The 21460-nt window shown below is 35.7% G+C and overlaps 1 protein-coding gene across 6 annotated transcripts in view; it reads right to left on the bottom strand.

Annotated features, from left to right (window-relative positions):
- Positions 1 to 21460, bottom strand: part of LOC136028113 (GTP-binding protein RAD-like) — a 196796-nt gene that overhangs the window by 138308 nt on the left and 37028 nt on the right. For all 6 annotated transcript variants that reach the window (XM_065705750.1, XM_065705748.1, XM_065705752.1 and 3 more), the window contains one exon: positions 12013 to 12376. In XM_065705750.1, the coding sequence (XP_065561822.1) occupies positions 12013 to 12376 (364 nt within the window). The remainder of the gene's footprint in view (positions 1 to 12012; positions 12377 to 21460) is intronic.

Genomic DNA, 21460 nt, shown 5'->3' with positions numbered 1-21460 from the left:
GGGGGCAAATATGGTTCTTATTGAATGGATGCTCGTCTAAATATTAAAGAGGGGTCATTTCATTGGGAATTGAAAGTTCTAGTTCACCTTTAAAGAGTCAAAGGAGACCGGAGGACAACTAGCCATCCTCTCACGATCTTTTTCCCCAAACCCATCCGATAAAATTTTTTGGATAGCCATCATGTTAAAAATAGTTCAAAAATCATATAATAAAAACTCCAGAGTTTGACATAATCCCCCAGAGCTCGGGGGCAATCGTTTTAAGTTATGCCACTTGGGCATTTAAGGTATATATGTAAGGGAGGTCGTATAAACTTCAGAGGTGGCTTTCAATTTCTTTCAATTTTCATTTGATTGGTAATTAAAAGTTCTAGTTGCCTTTTTTATGAGTCAAAAGGGATCGGAGGGCATCTACCTCCCCCCTCCAAACACACATATCCTCTTTTTCCCAAATCTGTCTGATTGAATTTTTCATATAGCAATTCTGTTCAAAATAGTTTAAAGATCAAAAAACAAAACCTCAGGGGTCAAAACTGCCCCCCCCCAGAGCCTGGGGGAAGTGTTGTAAGTTATGCCCCGGGGGGCAGATAAGGTTTTTTGTAAGGGATGGTCGCATAAACATTGGATATGGCTCATTTGATTGAAAATTTATAACTTCTATTTATCTTTTTAAGAGTCATCAAAAGTGATCAGCGGGTATATACACCAACCCTCTTTTCCCCAAATGTATCCAATAAAATTTCTTATGATAGCCATTTTGTTTGAAATATTTCAGTGTTCAGATGACAAAGCTTCGGGATTCCATATTCTCCCCCCCCCGGGGTGGGAAACTTATGCCCGGGAACTTATGCCGGGGAACTTATGTAACTTATGCCCCGGGGTCATATAAAGTTGTTGCGGAAAAGTGGTCGTATGAACTTCTAAGGAGACTCCAATGATTAGAAACTGAAAGTTTTAATTACCTTTTTAAGAGTCAAAAGTGATACGATGGAAACTAGCTTCCCCCCCCCCCACCAACCCTAAGGCTATAAGGCTCCAATTTTTATCCAGAGCCACTTTATATGCAAGGGAAGGTTTCAATTGGGGCTCAAAGGGCTCGTTAAATTGGAAATAACAATTTCTAGCTCTTTTTAAGAGTCAGACGTGATTGGAAGGTGCCAAAACCCCCTCCCTTTACACCCGTTTCAACACCCTCTTTCCCCCAAACACATCCAATCAAAATCTTGAGATCGCCACTATGTCCGAAATAGTCAAAAAGTGAAGTAATTAAAATAATTAATTCTCGTGGGATTGACAAAACCTCCCAGTGAGTTACGCAGGCTGTCCACTGTTCATATATGAGGTTTTAACAAAGGAGCAGTCGTAGAGACTTCGGAAAAGCCTAATTTGATTTAAATTGAAAGTTCTAGCTCATTTTTGAAAGTAAAGAGTAATCAGACAGTAGGCAACCCCTTCCCCCCATGCCTTTTTATATAAATGCTTTCGATCAAAATTCTGAGTTAATGATTTTGTTCAAAATCGTCCAAATCTCAAATAGCTATGGTTACGGGTTTTAATCCCCCCAGCCCTGGGAAAAGGACTGTAATTTGCACTAGCAGCCCATCGGTAACATATAAAGCTTCTATGGAAGGCTTAGTCGTATAAAGTTTGAGAGAAGTACATTCGAAGGGAAATCAAAATTTATTGTGCCCTTTTTAGGAATCGAAAATGATCAAAAAGTAAAAAGCTCCCCCCTCCTCTTGGGCCTTTTCCCCCAAATTGTCTTATAAAAACTTTGAAATAGCCAATTTGCTCAAAATTGTAATGAATTCAAATTGCTATAACTTTGGGGTTGAGAAATCTTCCCAAGCCCCAAGAGAAAGGATTGTAACTTACATAAGTTGCCTATTATCAGAATATAAGTTTGTGTGGAAGGGTGGTCGTATTAACATTGGGGGTGGGGATTATTTGATCAGAAATTGAAGCTTTTAGTTCCTTTTCTAAGAATCAAAAGTGATCAGTAGGCAATTAACCCACGCCCAACTTTCCTAAAAGGTTTTCGGTAAAAATTTTGAGATAAGTATTATTCTTCAAAATAGTTCAAAGGACAAATAAATATGTTTCCGGATTTGAGCCCCTCCCCACCTCTACCCCAGAGAAATGACTCTGAGTTACGGAACTTGCTTATTGATACTTTGTTTACCTTGATATCTTTTTTTATAGCACTTGGTATTAACCAAGTGACATAAAGCGATCGCAAATTCTGTCGGTCTGTCTGTCCGTCTGTCTATCGGTCTGTCTGTCCCGGTTTTGCTACTTTAGGCACTTCCAGGTAAGCTAGGACGATGAAGTTTGGCAGGCGTATCAGGGACCGGACAGATGAAATTAGAAATCGTTGTTTTCCTGATTTGACCATCTGGGGGGGGGGGCGGTTAATTCGGAAAAAATAGAAAAAATGAAGTATTTTTAACTTACGAACGGGTGATGAGACCTTAATTAAATTTGATGTTTGGAATGATATCGTGTCTCAGAGCTCTTATTTTAAATCCCGACCAGTTCCAATAACATTGGGGGGCGTTGGGAGGGGAGGAGAACCTAAAATCTTGGAAAGCGCTTAGAGCGGAGGGATCGGGATGAAACTTGGTGGGAAAAATAAGCAGAAGACCTAGATACGTGATTGACATAACCGGAATAGATCTGCTCTATTTGAGGGGTTGGAGGGGGAGGGTTAATTCTGAAAAATTAAAAAATATGAGGTATTTTTAACTTACGAAGGAGTGATCGGGTCTTAATGAAATTCGAAGTTTCGAAGGATATCGTGTCTCAGAGCTCTTTTTTTAAATCCCGAACAGATCCGGTGACATTGGGGGGAGTTGGGGGGGGGGAGGAATCTAAAATCACAAACACCAAAAACAAGAAGAACAATAGGGATTTTTTAAGACAGTGGGAAACATATTAGAATGGTCCTCAGCAATACAAATAAGAAAAAACAACTTACAAGAGGATGAAATCAATAAAACTAAAATTAACAGTTTTTCAAACAGTCCCAGCATCCTTACCTCAGCGAAGTTCAACCAGGACTGATAAATAAATTGTTACGAAACGAGGCAATTCATTGAAATGAAAGAAAATGATTTAAAAACACGTTTTTAATGCCAGCCTAGCTTTTTTTGCTGCTGATCTTATAGGTCTATTTGTGACAGGTTCTTTGTTAATATCTATTGGTTTTTTATAATATTTCGTAAGGTCATTTTTAATAAAATTTTTGTATAGAGCATTCAGTGAATATTCTCCTAAATCCCTATCTAAGGAATTATTATTTTTAATCTTAAGTCTGATTTCAATTGCTTCTCGAACTACTTGCTTTATGCCTAGATCATTGCAAAAAATGGCGGATTCTTCAAAAAGTATTTTGTGGCTAGGATTTTCGAAAACATGGGTGCTGAAAGCAGAATCAAAAGAAACAGAAGTAATATTAGAATTCAGAACTTCGGTGATATCATCTTTATGTTGTTGTAGGCGTTTCTCGAAGTTCTGGTGGGTTCTCCTTACATAGAATTTACCACAGTCGCATGGTATTTGATAGACACCTCTTTGGCGAGTAACTGGAGTCTTATCTTTAGCAGAATTTAGGAGATTTATGATTTTCAAATTATTGGTAAATACAACATACAGATATTTTGTGTGCATACTTTTTTAAGATTTCTAGTGATTTTTGGGATATATGAGAGGTAAATTATGTTTTGGGGCTTATCGGGATTCTCACATGGTAAATTATTGTTGATTTTATGGGAGTGTCTTTTCACTCTACGGTTAATTGTGTTATTAGTAAATAAAAGATGATACCCATTTCCAAAAAGTATGTCCCTGATAAAGTCTAGTTCAGCTGTGATGTAGGAATCAGAATATATTTATCAAGCTTGAAACGAACAAAGTCACTGCAAACAAGATTTTGGATTTTGCCTCTTTCTCTCACTGTAAAAGTCTAAAACCTACTACGTCATTGGTGCTTTACTGAAAACTATAAGTGTCTTGAACAGTCTTGGAAAGTACAAATAAAATCAAACTGAATATTTGATATATAATGAGATCAATTGTTGAAAGATAATCAGCTCAAGATTTTATTTTGTTATAATTTTATTTTCATTTTCAATGCTGTAATAGCTGCAAAGAAAATATTTGCAATATATTTCGTTTTTCAGTGAAGCGCCAAAAACAGAGTAGGCTTTAGACTTTTATACCTAAGCATGACGGCAGTATCCAAACTCTTGTTTGTAGTGAAACTGTATTTGTCTTAAACAGTCTTGGAAAGAACTAATAATTAAACAAAATATTTTATATTTAATGGTATTAATTTCTGGAAGCTCATCACTTCAAAATTTAATTTCGCTCTAATTTTATTTATTTTCAATGTTGTAATAAGTACAAAAGAAAATGTTTAAAATATTTTTTTATTAATTCTTTTAATACAATACTTTTCATTTAAATCCAACGGTGCAGGTACTTGACAGCCTTTCTAAAAGAATTGTGACTAAAAGTCGAATTTTAGCGTTAACACTGAGGACTGGGGAAGGGGTATACCCCCTCACCTGCGGAATAATTCCTATTCCTTAATGTTATTCCCAACTTTCAGTTGAACAGACTTGCTTTTTAATTTAATTTCCAGCCGTTTTCCAAATAACGCCAGAAATTATCCTTTCCCCCACTTCCATGTTAAAATTTTCTCTCGAAAACTCCTTCCAGAAACATTCCTTCCACAGAAGATTCTCCCTGCAAAAAATTTCCCCTCCCCCAGAACTTCAATTCCTTATATTTCTTGATAAAAATACTATATGTAAACAACGGAAAAATTGTATAACTGACAGACCTTTCCCCAGGGAATGTAAGGTTCTTATCATCCCCAGAAATATAGTCATTTTACTTTTCAACTATTCCGAACCGAATGGTCATCTGAAAATTCTGATAGAATGTCTTTGGAGGAAAAGGTTTTAGGTGACGGTCTAGTTGCCTTTCAATCTTTCTGGTCACTTAGAAAATGCTCTAGAGCTTTTAATTTTAGTTTGAATAAGTCTTTTTTCTAGTCTTTTAGGAACAATGGCTCGATACAATCACCCTTGGGACAAAAAAATAAAAATAAATAAACACATATCCGTGATCTTTCTTCTGGCAAAACGTACAAGCTTTTCCATTTTTGTAGATAAGAGCTGGGAACCTTTACAGTGGAGTTCTCTAAGGTGCTGAATCTAATTGTCTGATTTTCATTAAAATCACTTGAAGTTAGAGGGTAGTTTTCCCCTCTTTTTCATGAATCAGGCAAATTTTTTCATGCTCGTATAGTTTTATGGGTAGCATAAAAACTTGATGAATTAAATACATTTGAAATCAGTATAAAAATAAAAATTTTGATGTATTGATTGTTACACAAATTACGTTTTATTGAGTTTCGGTTACTATTGGGCCGAGCCGCTCTATACTTACAGTTCATTACCATGAACTGTATGATATATATATTTTTCTTTTGCCCATCTTTTTGAGTGCTTAGGGCGGATTAGCGGAAGTCTTTGTGAAAATCTCGTCCTTGTCTTTTGTTCTTTTTTCGCTGGGTGAAAATCACTCTTGTGTAATTTTATTTTATTATTTTTAATATGTTTTCTTCTTTTTTTTGTTGAACAATATAGTTGCTGGGGGGGACACTTCCTTTGTTATTTCGGAAATACTATAAATGTAGCAAAAAAGTTAAACTATTATACTAAACTACAAATGAAAGGAAGAGATAGGGGTTATCCTTGTAAATTGGTTGTTCAGGGAAAAACCACGAAAAGACTGGCCCTTAAATGCATTTTTGACATTGTTGAAAAATTGTTACAAGAATGCTGAGCGTGAATGTATTAAATGGTAGTGATTAAATATACGGGTGTAACTAAAGAGCAACCCTAAGAAATGAAGTTTTGATTGCAATACACTTCAATAACACATCAAGAGAATCCAGCAATTTTTTAGGGTCAAAATATACAAAATCATTAATTTTAAATTTGTGGACCAAAGGCTATAAGCATTTGTAAATTAGTATAGAAAAAAGGGGCTCCGTGCCATTTGATGTTGATGAGAAAAGTTTTAAGAATCCTGACACACTACCTACAAAAGTACGAAGCAGCCATTTTTCCAGAGAAACATGGTTACAAAAGTGTGTTTTTTTTTTTCCAAGACTAATTATATTCAACCATTTTTCAAAGATTCTTGAAATTAGCTTATTTAAAAGAAAGCTTATTAACAAGCTCTAATGCTCTTTTTAATCGAGATATTGTCAAGTGAAAAACCTTAGAACTATCAAAAAGCTTTTTTTTTAGTCTCTCAGTTTTAGAGGTTATACTGGCATGCGACACATGATTCACTGTTAATACACATGCTGCAGCCTGTACAAATGAATAATAATTCAAGGTCATTTATTTCATAGAACAAACGGCTATAGAATATTATATAGTTGTACACCAGCAATTACGGTGGTGGCCAGCAAATACTTCTATGAGGCGGAAGTGTACAAGGCCTCAAAAATGTGTTTTCTGCCAAAATGTTCTTACTTTCTCTGAAAGGTGCTCATTTGGGTAGAGTGGATGTTCAGATGCTTACAGATTTAACCTCTAACTCACATTATTGCGAAAAATACAGATATATGGATAAAAATGGAGTAAGGAGTGCAGTTTGGACCCTGAGGTAGTAAGAGCTTTCTTTTATTGCGGAAGTAATCGTTTACTTTATTTTACTTATATTTTTATTTTGAAAAGCACATTCTTTCTTTCTTTTCACAAAACAAAATGTTACTTGAAAATCGTATCTTTCATTTGGCTTAGGAATAGTGAAACCAGTGGGGAGTGAGCTTAGATCCTCCCCTCATTTAATACATAAAACACCTCTAAGTCATTGTACTATGTCCTCATTCAACTACATAGCACTTTCTAACCTGATTTACGTACTGAGTCCTTAAAATTAAACTTTTCTCTTTGTCCGTGCATCTGAGGCCAAAAAAAAGCCAGTTGTTCCCGAACGGGGTGAGAAGAGGTCATAAGAAAAGATTTTAAATAAAATTGAAACATCATGGAGGAGTTAGTGACTGAAGTTTTAAACAGATTGGACTGAAGGAAGACAATGCCCAGTAGTGTTAACCTTAGGCGGATTGGTGCTATAATCAATTCTTAGTGGCACTAGTACTAGTAGTATTCGAGTGCCCCCAGTAAGGGAAGCTAAGTGAAGGACGTCCTGGACTCTATTCTTTTTTTGTATATAAGATAATATCCATATGGTCACCCACACAGAGTCTGTTCTACATCTCCAGTAATGAAAAAAAGATTTGTTTGAAGAGCTCTCCTTGCAAACTGTGAAAATGATGATCCTTAATTTCATTTTTGATGTGGGTATTTCCCTCCCCCTCCAAGAAACATCTTGAGACGCTTATTAAACAATTGCCACCCTTGAAGCAACATTAAATTTGAACTTAATAAACGGGAGTTCAGAGGAGACTGGTAGCTCTCCTCACCTTAAGAGCTTTGAAACAAAAAGTCGGTAGTAACAAACTGTAAGTAAAGAGTTACCGTTTTCAGCAGAAATTAAAGATGTAAAAAAGAAGTTTGATTCCAATGTAGGCATCAACAGAATACTATGTATTCTGATCAAAATCTAAGATTATTATTTGAACTTACGTTGCTCATTCATGGAGACCTACAAGCATATAATAATTAGCTTAACTTAAAAAAATGTGTTTAAATCAACAACGAGGGATATAATATTGACAGAAAATATACAGTGAAATTCAACATGTATCATGGCCCAATTATTACTATTTTTCTCCATCTAACTACTATTTCTCTAGAGACGGATGGCCACGCAAGAGATCATGCCACAGCAAGTGCCAATTTTGTTACAAAAAGCCTTATTTTTCAGATAAACAACGCTGAAATTTTATTGAGCAGAAGCTCTGAGAACTATTGACAGGGTTTTTCATATGGCCTCCTACTTTCGGAGGAAATTTTGGAGCGTGGAATGAGCAAACATTCCTAAGAATGTTTGCTTAAGAGTAAGCAAAAGAAATACCTAAAAGGCGCCTTTATTATAAATCTTATACACAATAAACCAACGGCTATGCAGCATTGAAGAGGTTGGTATTTTCTCCCATGACCACACTGCCTTTTCTATGACGAAAAAATAAGAGTTCCAAATAGAGACGGGTCCGTTTATTAGTTAGTTAGACATAAATATAAAACAAAAGCTCTGAATATTTCGATGACACTGTCGGTCATCATTATCAGTAGGGCTACTAACGTATCAAAACTAAACCAAATTATATTTACACTAAAGAAAATAATCACTTCAGGGTCAAAGCAAGTTACCGGTAAATGACTTAAAAGTTCACTAACTATTCTTGATTTTTGTAATACTGCGTTGAATAAAGGTGGTACAATTTTCTGCAAAATTGTGGGTCAAAGCAAGTTACCGGTCCACTGACTTAAAATGTTCGCTAACTGTTCTTGAATTCTGTAATACTTCGTTGAAAATTCTTCAACTTAAAAATGAAATAGTGCTGAGTTTTGTAGGTGCTAAATCTATCATCTTGTTCTTCTAATAGCAAATGAAATGTGGCTGATTCTAAAGTTGGTCTGTAAGTTCAATGGACCTAAATCGTTTTCTCGAATTATTTTTGTACAAAAGCAAAACTTTAATGTAAAAACTGGGGCTTAGGGTTTGGAATAACCCCTCTTTAAAAGAACAGAAATTAAGTGAATAAACACAGTTTTAAACAAAGTGAAGAGCAACATTAAAACTAAAATCAAAAGTAATTATTTATGCATCGACCCCCTCCCTGTCCTGTACAGTACCGATTTGGTCTTTTCCCCGTGTCTTATAGAAAGAATGCCTCTACCACACGAGCAACGGAGAATGGGTGAAAAGTGTTTTACAATGCCTCAAGAATGGAGGGGTTTGTCCATGCGCTTATGGTTTAAACGATAAAGTCTTCAGTTCAAATGTTTTAAAAGGCAATCGGTACATGAAACATTTGCAATTGCCCACTAGCAATGCTTGTTGTTATCAAAAATGATTTGAATAATGCACTTTAAAACTTTAGGATGAAGAGTGGACAACACTCTTAATATACAAAATCGTGACTCTAGTTTCAGGTTTTATTACTGCTTTCCACTTTAATTCGAATTAACAAGTTTTTCTATAAGACATTTTTTCTAACGACTTAAAAAAATCTAAAGTTCAAGCGGGCAAGTGGAAACAGGCTTGCTAGGAAAGCGATAGGCAACAATCGATAAGAAAGACAAAAAAAAAAAAACAACTTCAGAAAGCATGTGCTTACGCTTTAAGCATAATACAATTAGATGTAATATAGATTTATTTATTGCAAAACACTAAATGAAAACAAAATTACCAACAATTTTAACTCTTAACTAAAACATAACTTTACATAAAACTTTAATTTGCACTTTAATGAAAATATTATAAGTTTTCTACCACATAATTGTACACAATGTTTCAAGACTAAACATGGCTATTTTACGCGTTGTTTACGTTGTACGTTATATACGTTGAGTTGTATGTAAGAATAAATTCCAAAAGTCTATACACTTAAGGCTTTCAGAAAAGGCAATAGGTGATCACGAAAAGGTTTTCGTGATCAACAGTCTGTAACTCGAAATTTTTCCTTGGTATGAGATTCGTAAAATGGGATAAAAATTGCTCCTGTAAAGTTTGTAAAATTTTCCAGTCGTCTCCTATAAACAAAAATAATAACAATCTTTTCCTTATGGTGTAACATGGTGTGAAAACAAAATTATCCTAGTTGAGAAAGTCAGCTTTTCAGAACAAATATATATCGTACTCCTGCAGATCATTAATTTATCTCTCTGGGAATCGTACAACCAACTCCCATATCTCTTGTACATTTGCTGGAAATGATTTTAGAAAGTCAATCCTGAACGCTAAATTTCCTTTTTAAAGGTTTTCCTAAAATTTCTTACTTGATATTTCTTGTATTTGATATCTCTTTGGTACCTCAAGTAATACTAAAAGTCATGAAATATCGGGTAATTCTATGAAATTTCATCGCAAGATGCAATGAACTTTCTTATATACGGAACTGCTTCGTTTACTTAGAAACAATTTTCAAAGTTTTCATGGTCCATACAATTCTTTTATATCCTAAAGGTAACTGTTTTTTTCTAGACAAAGTATAAGTTTTGTCCAAAATGGATTGAAAGTTCTTGTACTTCTAAGAACTGGAGTTCAAATGGGTGTTCTCAGCATAAAGTTCCTTCTGTGACTTTTTCTCTTTTGATCTTCTGGTTTTGCGGATTCCCTATATTTCATCTTAGTGAATGTCCTGTTCGAAGCTAAAATCTTCAAACATCAAATAACTTCGAGTGGTGATATAATTTCACATTACCTCGCCAAAAAATTAAGCAAAATATCCGTATCTCTAGTAAATTTTTGGAAAATAATACTATAAGTTGGGATTTCGAACCAAAAGTTGGTATATTTTTACTTTTTCCAAAGTTTTCCGTTTTGATGTTTATTTGGCTTGTAATGTCCTGAAAAGTAAGCAAGAAAACTTGTTCTTTCCTATATCCTAAAATAAACCACAAGCTAAGAAATGACTTTTGAAGTTGTCATTGTACATCGATTTCCCTGGCATCCAAGAGCTAACTTTCTTTCTAGAAAAGATAGAATTTGTTTTTACACACGGATAGACAGTTCTTAATCTTCCAAAAACTGGAGCTAACATTCGTTTTTCAGGAATTAAAGTCATTCTGTAACTTTTCGGTTTCGAAGTTTTGATTCTATGCTGTGTCCGATGTAAAACACCTTACCTTACCTAATGAAAATTCCACTTTGTTAGATTCGTTTTCTCTAATCTTTTGTTTTATGCTTCTTACATTTTTGATAGATTAATATTATGGAAAGTGTGGAAGATAACATGATTTCTGTTACATGCTAAATTGCTTCGTGCACTTACAGGAAATTTCCAATATTGTCATGGCGCATCAAATTTGTTTTACAATTGACATCCTTAAGTTAACTATTTTTTTTTTTTTTTAATAAGATAGACCTTTTCCATAAGTGAATAGAAGGGTTTTAGTTTTTAAAAACTGTAGGTTACATTAGGTTTGCAGAAATAAAATTTGTTTTGTGGCTTTTCTATTTTGAAGTTTTGATTTTGCAAATTCTAAGTAAGATGTACTTTCTGATTGTCTTTTTTCTTATTTTTTAAAGTACCTATATATTATTATGTCTGTTGTTTTTCAAGATAATTTTAAGCTTAATAAAATTTATCTGTTAGAAATCACAATAAGAATTAGATTCTCAAAATGTATACATTGTCTATAAAATTCAAGTTTTTAGAGTTTTGATTACTAATGACGGTAGTCGATCTTTGCTTACCGTTAATTACTACAAAATTTTCCCCACAATACACATTGAAAAAATGATTTTTGTTGCCAAAAGAATCAAAACACCTACCTTTGACTGTCATAGTAATTCTTATCTTTAAATTTATATTTGTCAAAAATAAGGCGATCGTTGTAAGTTTGGAGTCAACGTGTATAATTAAACTAGGGGATGGAGGATTCACTGGAAGAAGCTGATCCGAAGTCATTAAGAATCCTAAAGCTGACAATTAATTTATTTTTATTTTCAACATAGTCACTTACCCACGGGGGTTGGGAGAGTCATCCCTGAATTTTCAGGAAATAGCTCGGAAAAAAAATCTTAAGAACAACAAAAGAATTCCATGCTATGGTTTTATGGTTTTGCCAAAACTTTTGTTTTAGGAAGTGGTGTCCCTAGAAACAAAAATTCGGGAGGGCTCTTTCGGATATTTTATGATGAGTTACTTTAAACTGGTATTCCTGACTTGATTTTACCGGTTAATTTTCATTATTTTTACAACACATTTGTGAATTTTAGAAATTTTTACCAGTATTCTTAACTTACAGATGATCCATTCTGCCTCAAAAAAATGAGAAAAAAAAATAAACATACCGATTGAGAACGGTTGTGCTTGTCGTCTAGATAAGGAATAGATTTCCGACTTTCTTTGGCTCTCCTAAATGAAGTCTTTGATTTTTCCTTTCGACTTCGACGGTCCGAACTGTCCGAGTCTGAGTTGGAATCTAATGTCACTCTTTTCATTACCTCCTCACTTACACAAGTTGCTGATATGCCAATTGATGGGAAGTAGCCAATGCTGGATCCAGATTCGTATCTTCCTCCCGTCCATGAAACTGGTCTTGATTGTGGCCCTTGATTAGTGAACCTTAAACTCGAGCTGTCAGATCTGTCACTTTGCAAATCTGTGTCAGAAGCAAGGTCTATGCGTAAACTGGGGGCTCGTTGCCCTGACATCCTATAAGTAAAAATCAAGTTATAGTTTAAGAATTCAAAATATTACTTAACACATACATTTATATTGTTTTCTTTAAGTGAGCATTGCGAAAATATTAAGATGAACAAAACAGAAAGATCAGGCTACATGACAGGCGACTTTGATTGCTGGTCAAAAGTTTGACGAAAAAAGTCTTAAGTTTCCTCGATTTTGTTAAAGTTTTCAGAAAATAGACGTATTATTTTTTTTACTTAGGAAAAGATTAGGCTCTTTAGGTAAAAATGAATACAACTATACTTCTTATTCCTTTTTGTCAAAAGCTGTTCTTTTATGATCAGTCTAACAAATGGGATTTTTTTTTTCTTTCTTTCTTTTCATAGAGAAGTTGGTTTGTCCTCTTTTATTAGTTTCTCCTCACTCTTCTGGCTATACTTTATAAAGAAAATTTCGTGTCAAGCCGAAAAGCTCTGAGACCTCTAAGCATTAATGTCTTACGAGGAAGGGTTCTCGAAAAGCCCTAATGATTCACAAAGACCCATATCCTTTAAAAAGGTTTGTTAAATAGCCCACGAGCGGCCAAAGACAAAGAGAAAGATACAATGCCATAGGTATTGTTTACACGGTATTTTGATAACTTAAATGTACATGCTGTCTTTTCATTTAGCTCTACGCTCCCCTTATGTCATAGTTCAACGTCCATTGTCCCTCTATATTCCTTTAAATTTTCAAATTGACACTCCAAATACAGCTTTTTAATAACATTTATAGCAGCTTTTTCCTGGGGGGGGGGGGGGGGTATTGCGTCCTCTGCCAGTATCCACGGGGCCATCCCTATTTTGTTCGAACCTTGAGAACTAGGAACGTGATGACCCCTTAATTTATTTTTCGTATATCAGACCCCCCCCTCCCATTCTAATAAACATTTAGATGGAGTGCATTTTTATTGCACTTGGTATTAACCAATTGACATATAGCAATCGCAAATTTTGTCGGTCTGTCGGTCCCGGTTTTGCTACTTTAGGAATTTCCAGGTAAGCTAGGACGATGAAATTTGGCAGGCAAATCAGGGACCGGACCAGATTAAATTAAAAATAGTCATTTTCCCGATTTGATCATCTGGGGGGAGTGGGGGGCCCGTTAATTCGGAAAAAATAGAAAAACTGAAGTATCTTTAACTTACGAACGGTTGATCAGATCTTAATGAAATTTGATGTTTGGAAGGATATCATGTCTCAGAGCTGTTATTTTACATCCCGACCGGATCTGGTGACATTGGAGGGGGGAGTTGGGAGGGGGAAACCTAAAATCTTGGAAAACACTTGGAGTGGAGGGATCGGGATGAAACTTAGTGGGGAAAATAAGCACAAGTCCTAGATACGTGATTGACATAACCGGAACGGATCCGCTCTCTTTGGGGTAGTTAGGGAGGGGGTTAATTCTGAAAAATTAAAAAAAAGAGGTATTTTAAAATTACGAATGGGTGATCGGATCTCAATGAAATTTGATATTTAGAAGAATATAGTGTCTCAGAGCTCTTATTTTAAATCCCGACCAGATCTGGTGAATTGGGGGGGGGGGACCTAAAACTTGAAAAACACTTAGAGTGGATGGATCGGGATGAAACTTGGTGGGAAAAATAAGCACAAGTCCTAGATACATGATTGAAATAACCGGAACAGATCCACTCTCTTTGGGGTAGTTGGGGGGGAGGGGTTAATTCTGAAAAATTAGAAAAAATGAGGTATTTTCAACTTACGAACGGGTGATCGGATCTCAATGAAATTTGATATTTAGAAGGATATCGTGTTTCAAAGCTCTTATTTGAAATCCCAACCGGATCTGGTGAGATTGGGGGAGTTTTGGGTGGGGTGACCTAAAATCATGGAAAACGCTTAGATTGGAGGGATCGGGATGAAACTTGGTGGGAAAAATGAGCAGAAGTCTTAGATACATGATTTACATAATTGGAACGGATCCGCTCTATTGGGGGGGGGGGTTCTGAAAAATTAGAAAAAATGATGTATTTCTAACTTACGAAGGAGTGATCGGATCTGTATGAAACTTCATATTTAGAAGGACCTCGTAGCTCAGATCTTTTATTTTAAATCTCAACCGGATCCAGCGTAATTGGGGGGGGGGCAGTTTTGGGGGACCGGAAATCTTAGAAAATGATGAAACTGGATGGGAAGAATAAAAACCTGTCAAAGATACGTGACTGACGCAACCGGACCGGGTCTACTCTCTTCGTTTGGGTTGGGGGGGGGGTAATTTTGAAAATTGAGGTATTTGTAACTTACGAAAGGGTGACCAGATCTTAATGAAATTTGATATTTAGAAGGATCTTGTGCTTTAAAGCTCTAATTTTAGATTCCGATCAGACCCTGTGACAATGGGGGGAGTCGGAGGGGGAAACCGGAATTCTTGGAAAACGTGAAAATTGGGGTATTTTTATCTTATAAATAGGAGAGCGGATCTTCATGAAATTTGATATTTAGAAGGAATTCATGTCTCAGAGCTCTTATTTCAAATCCCGACCAGATCTTTTGACATTGGGGGGAGGTGAAATCTTGGAAAACACATGGAGTGGAGGAATCGGGATGAAGCTTGGTGGATAGAATAAGGAAATATCCTTGATACGTGATTGACGGAACCATACTGGATTCGCTCTCTTTGGGGAGTTGGGGGCAGGGGTTCAGTGATTTGGCGAGTTTAGTGCTTCTGGACGTGCTAGGACGATGAAAATCGGTAGGCGTGTCAGGGACCAGCACAAATTGACTTGATAAAGTCGTTTTCCCAGATTCGACCATCTGGGGGGCTAAAGGGAGAGGAAAAACTAGAAAAAATTAGGTATTTATAACATACGAGTGGGTGATCGGATCCCAGATACATGTCCTAGATACATGATTGACATAACCAGAACGGATCCGCTCTCTTTGGGTAAGTTGGGGGGGTGGTGGTTAATTCTGAAAAATTAGAAAAAAGAGGTATTTTTAATTTACGAAAGGGTGATCAGATCTTAATGAAATTTGATATTTAGAAGGATTTCGTGTCTCAAAGCTCTTATTTTAAATCTCGACCGGATCTGGTGACATTGGGGGAGTTTGGGGTGGGGGAACCTAAAATCATGGAAAACGCTTAGACTGGAGGTATCGGGATGAAACTTGGTGGGAAAATAAGCAGAAGCCTTAGATATGTGATTGACATAATTGAAATGGATCCGCTATATTTGGGGGGGAGGGTTAATTCTGAAAAATTAGAAAAAAATGACGTATTTTTAATTTACGAAGGAGTGATCGGATCCTCATAAAAATTTCATATTTAGAAGGAATTCGTAACTCAGATCTCTTATTTTAAATCTCAACCGGATCTAACGTCATTGAAGGGGGGGACAGTTGGGGGACCGGAAATCTTGGAAAACGCTTGGAGTGGAGGAATCGGGATGAAGCTTGCAGGATAGAATAAGCAAATGTCCTTGATACGTGATTGACGTAACCGTACTGGATTCGCTCTCTTTGGGGGAGTTGGGGGGAGGGGTTCAGTGATTTGGCAAGTTTGGTACTTCTGGACGTGCTAGGACGATGAAAATTGGTAGGCGTGTCAGGGAGCAGCACAAATTGACTTGATAAAGTCGTTTTCCTAGATTCGACTATCTGGGGGGCTAAAGGGAGAGGAAAAATTAGAAAAAATGAGGTATTTATAACTTACGAGTGGGTGATCGGATCTTAACGAATTTTGATATTTAGAAGGACATCGTGACTCAGAGCTCTTATTTTAAATCCTGACCGGCATTAAGCCTCTGATTTTCCTTTTAAATCAATCTATTGATTCTTAGAATTGTGTTAGAGCTCATACCATATGAGCTCTTGGCTCATGGCTCTTCTTGCCTCGTCACAGGTGCCATATGAGCTCTTAGCTCTTGTTTCCTTTGCGTTTGCCCAAAAAGTTTTGCTTAACCGAGGTAAATGAAGCTCATGGTTTTTTACTCAACCTTATTCATCATAATTTACGAGGAAAGTTTCTGTAATCAGTTATAATTTATAGGTCATCAAATATTCCTGCTTTTATTTTTTTTTTCATACTCATTAGAGGTATTTTTTGTTTTCCTATATATGCAAAGCCTGGTTTGACCTTATTTACAATTTACAAGTGGAGAAAAAATTAAGACGGTAACTCAAAGACTTCTTTCAACAGGTCGAAATCTCTTACGAAGTCATTTATATCATCTTGGTTAAAGTTAAAACGTTGAGGAACTGATGCTATATCCTCATAGTCACTGTTGTGGATTAAATTGACGGGTAACAAATGAATGTTTGCGAAATAAGTGTTTGGGAAATGGTTTTACACTGCCCAACCTTTAAGATTCCTTTCCCCCTAATTTCTTTACCTCTACACAATCATAGTCAATACAAATTAATTTGCCCAACTCCTCCATGTTTGAAATCCAAAAAACGAAAATAGTTTTCCAGAGCAATTGTGATTCTCTTAAATGTAATTTTTCATGTACAACTTTTCAAATATAAATGGTGCTTTGCAATTTTTTCACAGACTCATCTTTTCCAAGTTTCTTTTCGAAACTCACTTTGGATAGAAAAAACATTTCTGGAACTAGAAGAGCTTCGTGGTAAGTTTTTCTCTTTTTCTTTAGATCTATTGAAGGAAAGAAGCTTGTGGTTAAATCAATTCAAGGTTTAATTGAATGACGGTTGAAACTTTAGATCAACAAAACCGTCGAGTAAACTAGAGAGGCTACCATTCACCTCAAGCTCCTGCTCTGTCAGAGGAAACGCTCTAGCGTTGCCTATAATAAGGAGCCACAAGGCTTCAATGTAATTTCTTTTTCCCAGTCACTTCATGTAGAAGGGTTGATTGTGTAACTTTGGTTGGGGCTTTTTAGATCGGAAACTGAAAGTTCTAGTGCGTGTTTTAAGAGTCAAAAGTAATCACAGTACAACCAGTCCCGTCCCTACACCATTTTTCCCAAAAAGGCCTCCGATCAAAGTTTTAGATAGTCATTCTGTTCAAAATAATTGATAGATCAAATTACTATACCTCCAGGGTTGAAAACGCCCCCCTTCAGTCCCAGGGCAAGGATTGTAAATTATGCAATTCACCCACTGTTCACATGCAGAATTTATCATTGGAAAAAGGTGGAATATTTGATCATAGGCATGTTAAGGAGTACGTTGAACAAAATCAAAAGACACTATATGTATCTAGTGTATCTAAAGGTACATCTGCGATATCTTGGGAACGGCTAAGGGTATCAAAGTAAAATTTCAAACGAATTTGATAGTGATGTTAAAAAGTCGTCGGGAAGCAACACCGACCCATGTCCTTTTTAGCCGCCCTCTCCACAAAACATACCATTATTGTCGTAAGATCAAATAACTGTGCCTTTGGAGATTACATAGCCCACCCCCAACAGTCACCAGGGCAAGGGATCTAAGTTAGGCAAGTAGCCCGTTGTTTACATGTAAGGTTTTTTTTTAAAAAACGGGGGCGTTTTTGATACTGGGTCTCCAAAAAAGTTTATGCTATCAAGGGGAAACTTTCAGGAAATGTTAAGGTAGACGTCGAACAAACACAAAACCCACTAAATGTAGGATGGTTATTAAAAGATCTTATCAGCAATATCTACAGAACGGATAAGGGTATCGAGTTGAAAGTCCAGGGCACGTTGGGAGGGATGCTGAAGAGTGACCAAAGGGTAACCAGCCCCCATACCTTTTCCAGATCCCCATCCTTAGTGTTCCAGAAAAGGCTAAGGGTATTAAAAGGAGACTTCTGGGAGTATTGAGGGGATGTTAAACTAAATCAAAAGAAACTATGTACATCCCTGTTGTCAAAAAAGCGTATCTGAGATATCGTAGAAATTACTAAAAGTTTTAACTTTAAACTTTCAGGATTACTAATGCTGTGATTGCAACTGCGAATACTTGAGGCTGCGACTATTTGTGACTGTGACTATGACTAGCTAGGACTACTTGTAAGTGTGCCTACGTACGACTTCGAATACTTGTGACTGGGACTGTGACAACTTGCGACGGTTACAGGGCCTACTTGCAACTAAGATTGAAACTGCTTGCGAATGTAATTACTTGTGAATGCGGTTTTGACTAACTCATTTGCGATTGTAAATACTTGTGACTATGATTGTGACAGATTGTGACTGCAAATGTGACAACTCGTGACTGTAACTGCAAATGCTTGCGACTGTGCATCCGGCACAGAAATTTAAAATTAAAATAGAATTGTATATTATAATTTTCAAGCCAAACACCAGAAAAGCTGGAGAAATGGTCATTACATTAGCCAATGGAATAGCTTTGGCAATTTAAAACGAAGAGAAATTAATTTAAAAAAAATTTGTGAAAAATTAATTCTTCAAGGAAAAGTAAAGAGTCATGCTAAACTTAAGGCCAGCAAAAATGAAGCCCTATAATAATTAAAACCCAAAAATGGAAGTTATTACTACTAATCAAATAAAAAAAATCAACTGAAAGTAAGGAGCAACATTAGAACTTATAACAAACAAAAATTATTACATATATGGGTAGGTTTTTCTCCTCCACATCACCTTGCTCTTTACACTAAAGTCGTTTTGTACTTTTAAAAAACACTTCTTATTCTTCTAATTAAACGAACATCATGTTTCAGGAATCGTTCTTAAAGAATTGGAAAAGAACTCAAACTTTCGTTACCACGTTACTACAGTTCGCTATCACGAACTGTTTGAAAAATAAGTGAAACCCAAAACCAACAGAAGTTACAATAAATGATCATATCAAACATAAAAATAACAGATAAAGATAAATAAGTAAATCTGAAAACAAACTGGAAATTTTTTATACAGAAAATTAATTATTGAACAGTTCTTTTTTAGTAAAATCTTGAATTTCTGAGACTTTCAGGAAATAATATCATTATATATTAAATATTCAATTTATTTTCGTTAGTTCTTTCCAGTTATTTTGTTTATGTAGAGATTTATTTTTGCATTTTGTTGATGTTTTAAAGAATACTCTTCAAAATACATATAGGCTAGTTTTAAATAAATCGCAAATGACTCAACAGGCATTAAAACTTTTAAAGGGACAGAGGCCAAATTCCAGCTTGTAGTAATTTTTGTTCGTTTTAAGTTTGACTTGAATATGAAATGCAATTATTACTCTTTTCAAGATGTATTTATCCATCTTTATCAGTAATCTAATATATTTATGTTTGACACGATCGTTTATTTTGATTTATATTTGTTTTGGTTTCATGTATTCTTTAATAGTATGTCGGGCCGTTTAGAGCTTAAATTAATATAGTAATTTATCTCTGCTGGTCTCGAGTTCAAAATGGCTCTTCATTTTTCTTTGAAAAACTTCTTGGTACTCTTGTACTATTCAGAACACACTCGAGAAGTGAAATTAGGTTAATCCTAATGAAATATACCCAAATATGATGACATGGGGGTAAAGTAACCTAACCTAAGTTAACCTAACCTTACCCACATCCCACCCCTGATGTGCAAATATGCAGCCCAAATTATACATGTTCAATGCATCCTTTCACCTGTTATAAGTCTTTGTGGCTATGGAACGGTTTTCACTCATCGTATATTCAGCAAGCTTCTCGAGTTTGTTCTGAATTAAATAAAAACAAACAAGTTTTTTTTAACTGCACGTAAGGAGCGACATTGAAACTTAAAACAAACATAAATTGTTCCGTATATGAAAGGGGTTGTCCCCTCCTCAACGCCTCGCTCTTTGCGCTAAAGTTTGACCCTTTGTCACAGCTCTACTTTTTAAAACAGTAAAAAACTTTAGCGTAAAGTGCAAGGCTTTGAGGAGGGGACAACCAATTCCATATACGGAACAATTTCTGTTAGTTTTAAATTTTAATGTCGCTCCTTACTTGCAGTCAAAAAAATTGTTTTTTTTTATTTAATTTCTGAACGTTTTTGAATTAATGCATGTTTTGATTTTGACTCACCGCACCTGAATAATTAAAACGAAATTTGCGCATTAATTTTTTTGCTAAATTGCTTCCTCAGAGTTTTGATCGGACGATTTTGATAAAATAAACGGGTGGGGGAGGACGCCTAGTTGCCCTCCAATTTTTTTTACTTAAAAATGCAGCTAGAATTTTAATTTTTTACGAAGGTTTTTGTTAGTAATAAATATACGTAACTTACGAATTAACTTACGTAATGAACTTCTATATTTGTTATTTTTATTACGTATATGAGGGTGTTCGCCCCCTCGTCAATACCTCGCTCTTTATTCTAGAGCTTGAATATTATCCCAAATCTTTAAGAATGACCCCTGAATCACAAAGGCCGTAGAATAAATAGTTGAAATTACTAAAAATACTTTAGCGTAAAGAGCAAGGTAATGTGGAGGAGACAAACCCCCTTATATACGTAATATTTCTATTTGTTTTAAGTTTTAATGCTGCTAATTACTTCCAGTTGATTTTTTTTTCATTGTTTTTTTTTGTAATAACACTAGAAAATTCTGCACCCCCTTCATGGAAATTTTCTTCCCTCATGACAAATTCCTCCATAAAAAGATCCTCCCACGTAACCCCCTCCCCCAACCCACCCCAAAGCCAACGCGAAAAAGTCCCCCTGTAAACATCTGTACCCTTCATAATAACCATAACTGTATGTAAACAATCGTCTAAGTTTGTAACTTGGAGCCCCTCCCCTGGGGACTCTGGGGGATGAAGTCGTCCCCAAAGACGTATTTATTAGGTTTTAAACTAAGTTGAACAGAATGGCTATACAAAATTTTGATCTGATGACTATGGGGAAAAATGTGCGGGGGAGAGGGACTAGGTGCCCTCCAATGTTTTGGTCACTTAAAAAGGGCACTATAACTTTTAATTTCCGTTAGAATTAGCCCTCTTGTGACATTCTAGGACCACCGGGTCGATACAATCACTCCTGGGGAAAAAATAACAAAAAAACAAGCAAACAATAAACACGCTCAAAGACAGATCTGTGATCTGTCTTCTGGCAAAAAACACAAAATTCCATATTTTGTAGATAGGAGCTTGAAAATTCTACAGCAGGGTTCTCTGATACGAAGAATACGACGTCGTGATTGTCGTTAA

This window comes from Artemia franciscana, chromosome 6, assembly GCF_032884065.1.
Source record: "Artemia franciscana chromosome 6, ASM3288406v1, whole genome shotgun sequence".
NCBI lineage: Eukaryota > Metazoa > Arthropoda > Branchiopoda > Anostraca > Artemiidae > Artemia > Artemia franciscana.
This window is presented reverse-complemented; position numbering and strand designations above follow the sequence as displayed.